This window comes from Eptesicus fuscus, chromosome 9 (genome assembly GCF_027574615.1).
Source record: "Eptesicus fuscus isolate TK198812 chromosome 9, DD_ASM_mEF_20220401, whole genome shotgun sequence".
Lineage (NCBI taxonomy): Eukaryota > Metazoa > Chordata > Mammalia > Chiroptera > Vespertilionidae > Eptesicus > Eptesicus fuscus.
This window is the reverse complement of record NC_072481.1, coordinates 39,295,181-39,306,138: the sequence shown is the minus strand read 5'-3', so window position 1 is coordinate 39,306,138 and position 10,958 is coordinate 39,295,181. Positions and strand designations below refer to the sequence as shown.

General features: G+C 42.2%; 1 protein-coding gene across 2 annotated transcripts in view; it reads left to right on the top strand.

Moving 5' to 3' along the window:
• The first annotated feature begins 586 nt into the window (after positions 1 to 586).
• Positions 587 to 10,958, top strand: part of DAB1 (DAB adaptor protein 1) — a 244,833-nt gene continuing 234,461 nt past the window's right edge. The window contains exon 1 of one of the 2 annotated variants that reach the window (XM_008139363.3): positions 587 to 659. In XM_008139363.3, the coding sequence (XP_008137585.1) occupies positions 593 to 659 (67 nt within the window). In that variant the 5' untranslated portion in view covers positions 587 to 592. The remainder of the gene's footprint in view (positions 660 to 10,958) is intronic. The other variant, XM_054720762.1, reaches the window with a different exon arrangement.

Below are 10,958 nucleotides of genomic sequence, written 5' to 3'. Positions count from 1 at the left end.
GACCCAGGCCACTTCCCTATGATCTGCTTTAGCTGCCAAGGCTCTGATCAACCTTGGCTGATGGATGGGTGCCCCGTTGTTGGAAACATCTGCACGGGCTGCTCAGGAAATATGCCTTTGCTGTGTTTTTCTGGGTGACATCCACTTCTTGAAAATAAGAAACATGGAAAACAAAGATTTGGGCTTGCTCTTCTTTGAAAATCCAGAGTTCCAAAGACCTATTTTGAGTTACCTGGTTTGAGAAATGGTTTCACATTTTGCACACAGGCCTCTCATTCCCTTTGCTATAAACCCTGTCCATGGCTTGAGGAAATCATGTAAGCAGTTTGTACATGGAGGCCAAGATTTTCTGGGTTTTGTATGACTCTTCCCCCCACCCCCCCCTTAATTTCTGTTTAACGTCAAAGGGGTGACTATTCTGAATGACCACCTTGATCATTCTCTTCCCTTGATTTGCAGCACTCAGGAGTGAATGACATGTGCAGCTCGGGGCGTCATTTCTGAAGGGAGGCATCGTTTTCTGGGAGAGGAGTCCCCCATGAGCCTGGCCGAGGCCCTGGATCTGTGTGCAGTGGACTAAGGATTTAGTAGGATGTCAACTGAGACAGAACTTCAAGTAGCTGTGAAAACCAGCGCCAAGAAAGACTCCAGAAAGAAAGGTAGGGGTGACTGTGTTCCTTCCTTTGTGGCTGCTTGTCTGTATTGGAATGAGTTTTTTAAAATATATATATTTTATTGATTTTTTACAGAAAGGAAGGGAGAGGGATAGAGAGTTAGAAACATCGATGAGAGAGAAACATCGATCAGCTGCCTCCTGCACACCTCCTCCTGGGGATGTGCCCACAACCAAGGTACATGCCCTTGACTGGAATCAAACCTGGGACCTTTCAGTCCACAGGCCGATGCTCTATCCACTGAGCCAAACCGGTTAGGGCTGGAATGAGTTTTTATCTCTGTAATGATATATCTTCCATCTTTGTAAACACACACACACACACACACACACACACACACACACACACACACGTATATATTTAGAGTCACCAGCATGATTGGATATTTTTATACTCATAATATATTTTAATGGATCTCCATTATTCTATGGGTAAAATCTAAAATTCTTTTCATGACATATACCTTCTTCTCATCCCTCCAGCAATATCTGCCTATCCCCCCTCCCTCACCGCATCCCCGCTTTTAACCCTGTTTACCCTCCAGGCATTCTGTCCTCTGTGGTTCACCTTTGCATACACAAGTGGTTCTCAGAGGAGAGGCCAGCAGCACCAGCATCGCCTGGAAGGTTGGTGAAAACACAGATGGCCGAGGCTCATCCCCAGGTTTTGGTTCCCCAGGTCTAAGATGGGGTCCGAAACTTTGCATTTATGATGCTGTTGCCATTGGTTCAGAGACCAGACTTTGAGAGTCATTGGACTCTTATTAGTCCAGCCTGAAATCACTCTCCACTTTTTTCTAGAAGGACTCCTCCTTATTGTTCAGGTTTGAGTTTAGTGGGACCCCGTGGGGAGTGTAGGGCTTTCCTTACTCCCTGAATTGGGGCAGTTGCTCATTTGTTTGTCAACTCTATCATACACTCCTTCAGACCTGGACCTCTTATTCACCCTTTCACTCCCAACACTTAGGAAGTGCTGACACAGGTAGACACATAGCCTCCTGGGAATGAAGACTGGCGTGCATAGTGTGATGATGAAATAAATCTATTCCTGTTGATGTTTTCTGAAGATTTGGGTCCTATTGCTTTATGACCATCCCTTTCAGGAAATGCGTCTCCCTATTGTAATTGGATGCCAGCAACTTCTTGCGTGCTGTGTGTGTGCGCACGCTGTGTGTGTTTGTGTGTGTCTGTGTGTGTGTGTGTCTGTGTGTGTGTGTTTCTCCCCGTGGTTTCAGCTCTTTCCTCCCCCATCTTCTCCGCTGCATGAAGGAGGATTAATAGAGCTCCCTTTCAGGTCTTGAGATCTGTCAATATCAGCTTGCAAACCCGGATGCCTCTGGTTGCTCTGTGAGGCAGTGATTTGTTTGGGACTGCGCTGTGCCTGCCCTGTCATGTTGGTGATGGCACTTGTCTGACACTCTGGAAGCAGGGACATACATGTAATACATATGCAGCTTTCGGACAGCCAACACCCCAGGGAGGCCTATGCATTATACTTTAGATGTTTATTGGAAACACAAATATTTTGGAAGCAGTCTATTTTATTCTCTAACACTGAATGTAAACCTTGTTCTTTATGCATTGTGGCCTAATCGTAATAGAAGAAAAGCAAGTTGGTGAGAAAACAGGTCTTGGGAGAACTGCTACATAGGAAAAAAAATTGCAGAATCTGTTATGTACTAGAATTTAAATCCTTTTTCAGTGGAAACTGACAGGTTATATTTTTGCTTCAAATTTAACCTTCCCACTAAACTTGTACTCTTGAATGCTTAATACATTAAAAATTGTATCTTAGTGCACATCTTTTCATTCTTAATTTTAACATTGTGAACCCAGAAGTATTCTAAAGAGAGGATTCAGGTTTTCAGAACATTGGCTTAGTGGAGGATTTGGAAGGGGAGTGTGAAGGTGACCTTTTTATCTCCTCCTCATCTTCATATCCTAATAAGCCCTAAAACCAGCACAATACATATGCAAGGAGTATTCTCTAGTGAGTGGCTAATCCCACAGAGTCTGGGCAGGTCAATCTGGGTCAAATTCTGGCTATCCCGTTTCCTAACTATGTAACTTTAGAATATTAATTTACTCTTGGAGTCTCAGTTTTCTCTCCTATAAAATGAAAATATAATATTGCAGACCTCAAAGGCTCACCATGAAGATTAATTGGAATAAAGCAAATAAAACACTCAGTATAGGCCTTGGCATATATTAAAGGCTCAAAGAAGTTTAGCTTTGTTCCTCCTTTTCCTCCCCCTTTCTCCTCCTTATTCTTGCCCTAGTGCTTCCCATCCCCTTCCTCTTCTATCATCTTTCTTCATTTTCCTTCTCTCACTTCTTTTCTCTGTTTCTCTTATTCCATTTCTACCCATCTCCTCCTCTTTGTCTTCTCTACCTTCATCATCCTCATCCTCTTCTTACATTGTTTTCTCTTATGCCATTGTAGAGCCAAGGGGATCTTAAGAAGTGTATAATAGATTATTTGTCCCAGAGCAAGAGCTAAAAATTGTTTATAATTATGTAACAGAGATAAATCTTTATTCTTGATAATGTGTTTGGTCCAAGCACCATGAAAACACATTCATACATTAAAACAAGAGAGAGAATATGCTGGTAACAGGATTAATTTATTTATTATTCTTCAGTTTTGACTTTGGAATGGTCAGTATTCTATTAAACGAATGTTGGTAACTGGGCCCAAACAAGTAGAACTTGAAAAAGAATAAACGGTGTATATCTTGATCTTGAATGTAATTGTATTGCTAAACTCTTACTAATACTTTCTCCATCTCCTCTTTGATTTTCTGTGGAGGCAACATATAACCTTGTAAGTAAGTTTCTGTCTTCCTCTGCAATCCTTAGGTACTTGTTTTTCTTATCATAGTGCATTGGCTAGTCTGTCAATACAACATTTAGTGATAGTAGGTATCCTTGTCTTGTCCTTAAACTAGTAGAAATGCTTCTAAATTACTGTAAGTGTGATATCTAAGTTTTTACTAAAGATTCTTTTTAAATATATATTTTTATTGTTGATAGTATTACAGATATCTCCCATTTCCCCCCCTTTCCTCCCTTCTGCCCAACCCCTAACCTTCCCCCTAGGTTAAAGATTAATTATTAGTTCTCCTTCATTTATCATTTTTCAGGAAGTCTATTTTAAAGTTTTGAATTTACATGTTGAATTTTTATTATATGCCTTTTTATATTTAAATCAATGCATATTTTTACTATTTTAATTTATCTTACGGTGGATTTCCCTGATAGATTTTCTAATCTTCATTTCTGAGGTAAATTCTACTGGTTCAGGTGTATTGTTTTTTTATATATGGATTTGATTTGTTGATATTTTCTTAGGATTTTGATATCTATATTCATCAGCAAGATTGATAGGTAACTTTCTTTTTGTGAACAGTCTTTGTGCCTGGTATTAGTCAAAGTTTATATAAAGCTTTCTGTGGTAAGGAAACACTGAATCATATGTAGGTCTCTTTCTGGGAAAATATATATATTTATTTTTTAGTGATTTTCATTTTTTAAAAAGCTATATATGCTTATTATTAAAAATTAGAAAAGAAAAAGTAAGCATGCATATTTCCATAAATCAAAAGTAACTACTGTTAACATTGCAGTCCTTTTCTTATGGACTCACCTTTCAGAGTGGCTTGAGATTATACTATTCATACAGTTTTATATCCTCTTTATTTTGGACATTATATCGATAGTACATTTTTAGATTATTACATGATATTATAGACTAAAAAAGTTATTTTCCTCTTGGCAAAATTCAGATAGTTCCTGGGCAGATATTTTATTTCCTAAAAAAGAATACCTCAGGACATGGGCCACCTATTGAGAGAAAGAGTGGCTTAAAAAAAAGTTGAGAAACCCCTTAGAATTTCCCACAAACCTGTCACCCTGGTTCTTCACCCAGGCTGCTGAAACCGAGTCAGACAGTTTTAAATGCAAGTCACACAGGGGCACATTTCCCCATCAAATGAGTTTCTAGACAGGCCATGTATGAGAAATAACGAGAGTGTTCACAATTTAAATAAGGAAGGGATGAAAGTAGTGAGCAATAAAGTTGTTTTCTTCATTTCATTTTTATTGGATTGTGTCACCACACATACAGCTTGTCAAACGGTGCATATTCCAGGAGTGGGGTTGGGTGGAGGACTGGAAGAGGAGAATGCTTATTTTCTGGGTTGCTACCTGCCTTCAAAGGGGAGAGCAGTTGACACAATTCTTGTTACTGGTCATCCCGCATTAGGCCACCCAGTGGAAGACTGTGGTGGAGGAATAGGTCCTGTGATAAAGCAGATGCAGACACTTCTGGGGGCAGTGCCTGGGGTTTCCACTCAGCTCCACCTGGCAACTTAGGGGAAAGAGCACTAACTTTGGAGCCAGTCACACCTGGTTGTTTAATACTAACTCTTTCCTTATCTGCTGTGTAACCAGAGATGGTTATTTAGCCTTTGAGCCTTGTCTTTAAGATGGTGTGTGGTGTGTGTGTGTGTGTGTGTGTGTGTGTGTGTGTAATACTTGTCATCAGAAGGGCAGGGGATATGTCCTGGGTAAAGGGCAGCTTGAGATCTGCAGCCTGGCACCTGCTTGGTGTGTGTGAGTTTTTTTGCCCTCTTCCTTCTGAAATCACAGTTCAGCATTATCTCCTGATTTTATTGAAACACCTGAAGATAAACTTACTCACTTTCCTTATGTTTATGTTAGCATTGTGTCCAAGGGTCATGAATTAACAACAAGAACATGCTTCCTTAGTATTTCCTCCCAGAAAGAAGCAACTGCAAGAATCAAGGCTCTGGTGGGATCCAGGAGAAGTTGGTGGTCAGGTGGCAGTGCCTTAGCTTGGGACTCAGATCAAATTGAATTAGAACCTGGCTATGTGCCTCAGGAACTATGAACGCTTTTGGAGATTTCTTTGAAAATTCTGGTCAGTTTTGGTTAAGGAGTGGTTTTGATACTGCCATAATCAATTATGATCCCTGAACTGGCCAGTCAGCCTGGGAAAATAATCTGTGTTAATGGTGGTCTGCCACTTAGGAGCTTTTAAGGTGCTGTTGTATTCATTACCCCATTGGATCCTTGGGACCCTGGGAGATTAATTTAAATAAAAAATCCATTTTATCAGGCCATGGGTCAGAGCTGCTGTTTCATCGCTTCTATCCACTGCTGTTGTCCTGCAGGGGAGGCAGCCTGAAGTCGGTCAGGACACTGGATTTGGGCTCAGACCTCTTACCTGCCGCTCTCTTTCTCCTCTCTCTCGAGCCACTTCTATTTTTTAAGCTTTAGTTTCCTCAGGCACTAAGTGGATAGAGAAATTATATTTGCTCGGCCAATGTGAAACATAGACAAGACATTAATTGCTCGCTTAGTTCTTTTGTCCACAAGCATTTATCCAGCCCCAGCCAAGAGCTCTGGCGCCCTCAATGTCCTGGGGGAGAGAAGCACCAGGGAGGGGAGTGTGACCCGGCAGTGCAGGTACGGCTACCTCTGGAGGCCCTTCGGATTTTTACGTCTCACCCTTCCCTGAAAAAAAAAATAGTTTCCCCTACTTTGCAACTTTTATTTATTCTCAGTCTATTACTATTCATAAGATTGGTTTAACTTTTACTCCAAATTTATACATATTAATTAAATATTACATGTTTATCATCATAAAGAAAATTCTAATTAAAACACTTTTTTGTTCTGCTTTCCTGACCAAAAGCAAACGAATTTCATCTTAATAAACACAAGTAACACAATACTCTGGAAGTCTGTACACATGGACACATGAATGGGTTCACTAGATGGTGAAGTACATAGACGGTTCTAAGGGATTAGTGTGGGGCTGGCCAGAGCCCCTTCCTCTTAGATGACAGTGACATGATCACAGCCACTTAGTTGGTCAGTGACAGAGCCAGAGCTGGAACCCAGGCATGACTCCCTGGCTGGTGTTTAGATTTCAGACTACTTACACTCTTAGGAATAACCTCTGGGTATTTTATTTCCTCTTCTTCCTCTACTTTTTTTTTTAAAATTGATTTCAGAGAGGAAGGGAGAGGGAGAGAGAGATAGAAACATCAATGATGAGAGAGAATCATGGATCAGCTACCTCCTGCCTGCCCTCTACTGAGGATCGAGCCCACAATCCAGCCATGTGTCCTGACTGGGAATTGAACTATGACCTCCTGGTTCATAGGTTGACCCTCAACCACTGAGCCACACTGGTTGGGCTGTTTCCTCTTCTTTACACCAAAGACTCCAGGAAGAGCCCATGATTTAGAAATATATAAAATTACATTTGGGTCAAGGCTCAGACCATTTTCTACTTGTCTGTCTTAGGCTAGCCACATAATTTTTCTGAGCCTCGTCTGCACTCATAAAGTGGGGAAAACAGAACCTATATCAAAGTGTTGTAATAAAGATTGCATGAATCAACTATTTAAAACACCTAACACAATTATCTGTACATAGACTCAAGAGAAGGAAATTGTTCTTTATTCCCCCATCTTTCCTACCAGCCCTGAGAGGTGGCACTTCTCTTAGTACCATCAGGTATAAAGAGAGGTGGAAAATACCCCTACTCTCAGAGTCGCATGGGCTATTTAGCCAGTGAGAAAAAACTGGTCCATCTTCAAATGGATGCTTGTTCCAAGAACAACTGGGAAGGTGGACAGGACAGGAAGTACCAAGGAAAATGGACCATGTTGTCAAGCTACAAACATTTATTAATAACCATCATTTATTGCATGCTTCGTGCATGCCCTCCATTTTAGATAAATTGTCCCTAATGAACCCAAATCCTACATCACCTCATGGAACACATAAGAAAATAATGTTCGGAGAGATCAAGAGACTTTCTCAGGTCACATGGCTTGTCCAATGCTAGAGAGCACTGTCTGCCCCATGTGAAAGTCTGTGCCGTGTTCCCTGAATGCACTCTGTGGGTTCATCCTGTGCCCTGATGCTTGGGGTTGGGAAATGTGAACAAATTACAGGGGCTGCACTGTTTTCGGGGGCTGCTCATGGAAGCAGATCAGCCACATCATGTAAATTTATGGTGCCTCTGGCTTAGCAGGGGTTTGGATCTTGGTGAGCTAATTGCTCTCTGCTAACTGTGATTTGCAGGCTTTGGAAATTCGAAATCAAGGATTTAATTACAAGACCATATAAATCTCTCTGAGGTGGATCCATAAAGCTCGTGGCTGAAGGGCTGGGGAGGGAGGGAATATTGTTTTAGGTCAAGAAGTTCTTACTTAATGGTAAGATGGACTGTCAGAACATATGATGTGTGGTTGGGAAAGACTTCTTTATTCTCCATGAGCACATGGTCTCAAATTTATTACAGGACACCTCACCCACTGTGGTCATTTCATGAAGACAAACTCATTTCAGGTTGCATTGGTGACCTTGTTCAGGACCTCATTCTAGCTGGTTCTAAGTGACTTAGGAAAAGCCAGGCTTTCTTCAATTCCACACCTCTGTTCACCCTTGACCTTATTTTATAACCCCAGAAGCATACCACTCAGGACAACACACTGAGCAAGCTTTTTGAGATCTGGTCCCTGTCACCGATTCTGTGCCTTTGTCACACTGAGCCACACGGAGCTTCAGGTCCCAGGGTGCACCTCTGACTTTTGTGCATACTGTTTTCTCTATTGGACCACCTTTCTCACCCTATTCACTTGGCTAACTCTGCGCCATCCTTCAGAACTCAGCAACCATTTGATTGGACCATCATCCTTAACATTTGAAACTTCAAGATGCCCTCAATTAATAAACCACCAATTATCAGTCCCTGCGACCTCCTAAGTATCTCTTAAATCCCATTGTTCTCTCTCCTCGCTGCCTGTCCTATGTTCCTTTAGGCTGTCTGGATCATCCCAGCTCCTGCCTCAGTGGTCTTCCCGTTTCCTGGTAAACCTCTCTAGGCTGTTCTTGACACTCTCACTAACATGAATATCTGATCAGGTCCCATCTCTGCTTCAGACTCTTCAGTCAGCAGCTCCCACTGCTCCCACTGCTTATCTGGCTCCAGAGAGGCCCCATCTGGTATGACCTCTCCTTATCTTTCCAGTCACATCGCTCACCACTCTTCCACAATGATACTTCCTCCACTCTGGCTCAACTGAGCTAATTTCAGTTCCCAGACCCTACCATGTGATCTTTCACATTTGGAATTTTGCAAATGCTTTTTTATCTCCCAGGAATACATTTTTCTTTATTCTTTTCAAAGCTAATTCCACTTTTGATTTAGTTTAAAGTTAGATATGACTTTTCCCAGAAATGCTCTGGTGATTTATTGCAGCCCACAGATACGACCCCCAGTTGTGGGTTATGACTGGTCTGTGCACTCTCAAAGCACCTCATTTTGCCCATCATAATACATTATTTTAACTATCTCTTGATTCCTCTTTATCACTCACTAGCTGAGCTCTGTGAGTACAGGGACCATGCCTGTCTTGTTAACCACTTCACTCCTATCCCCAAGCTCTTCCAAGCACAATGCTAATAGATGTAGGCACACAGCATTGTTTGTTGAATGAATAAATGAATTAATAAAGGAACTTATGACTAATGAAGCCTTCCCTGACTGGATTTGTGAGGGGTCCATACAATCTGGTACTTATTCAAACCATCACACTTGCCACATTTTTTTTCCTATAATGGTTTACTTATTTCTCTGTTTGCGATTAGCTGTGAATTCCTAGCACAGCACCCAGAACATGGCAGGTACTCAGGGAATGTTTGTTGAACTAATTATCATAAAGTATGGGGGAGAATGATTTGTACTCGGAGAAAGAAAATTTAGAAACACTCACATCTCCCCTAAATGCTGGCTCTTGAGAGTTTGATAATGTTGCTCTGAAAAATCCCTCCATTCTGTGAGCTGCTTCTCATTTTGTGATGTGTGTCCAATCATGTCTGGTGCCGTAATTTAGCGTGATGTGGGCCATATTGGTAGTAAGAGCTGTAAGATTTGCCATATTAGTTCATCCTACTGCTTCATTAAGCCCAGTGTGCTGCCTCTGGAAGTGGCTGGGCCTGAATTTTGATGTTTGGGAGAACAAAGCCCTGCACATTAGCCCTCCAAGTCCCAGGAGTCAGGTAAAGTGCACTCCTTCCTGGGGTCGGAGAGGACTCATCTTTGCAGATAATCAGTAAATGCCCAGAGCAGGGGGTTTTATGATCTCTGTGGACTTGCTGAGCAGGCGCTGTGCCCTGGTGTGCTGGAATTTCAGCAGCCCTCTCCCATTGCAGCACAGCTTCTGGGATGGTCAGGGTACACGAGTTTCAAGCCTGAGCATTTCTGCAGTCCATCAGGAGAGCACCTGATGGGAAAAAAGGGGCATCTGTAATGCTTTCAACAGTAAAGATAAAAAATAAAATAAAATAAAAGACTAAAAAAGAGCCCTGACCAGTTTTTCTCAGTGGTTAGAGTTATCAGCCTGTGGACCAAAGGGTCGCAGGTTCAATTCCCAGTCAAGGGCACGTATCTCGGTTGCAGGTCCATCCCTGGCCCTCATGGGGGGTGTGTGTGTGTGAGGCAACCAAGCAATGGTTGCCTCTTTCTCCCCTCCTTTCCACTCTCTCTAAAACTCAGTGGGGAAAATATCCTGGGTCAGGATTTAAAAAAAAAAAAAGAGAGAGAGAGGGAAAGAACCTTGGATTAAAGGCAGAAGAGGGTGGAGTGGAGGTGAAGAGGAAATAATGCCTGTTGTTCATGTTATCTCATTTAAGCTGGAAAACAACTAAGTATTCCTATTTTAGTTGGGAGGCAGCTGAGGTTCAGAGAGGTGAAGGCCGCACAACTTGTAAGTATAGGGAAGCATTTGCATCTAGATCTCTCTGGCCCCAGAGCCTGTTCACATGCTTAACACCAGACTAAGCTGCTCCCTGCTGGATGGTGTGTGCTCCTCCCAGATATCAAATAATGCTGCCCCTGCACGACATCTTCCTGCAGATGCCACGAGTAGCACCATGAGGTGGAGATGCCTCAGCAAGAGAAGGGGTGATGACACAATATGGCGGGGTTAGAGAGGGAGTGAAAATGCATAGGCAGCCCTAGCTCTTCATCCTCCTTGGCAGCGTGTGTGGGGTTGTCACGCACAAGGGCTGAGCATGATTGAGAAGGAACAATTTTCTAAGGATGACAGTTACTCTATGTTTTCCAGGTATCCAAAGTAAAGACTAGGTGAATTTGAAGGCTTTTGATTGTGCATAAATCGAAATGCATTTCTGGATGTTAGTTTGGAACAAGCACTCCAATTTCGCAAATGCTCCTACTCTA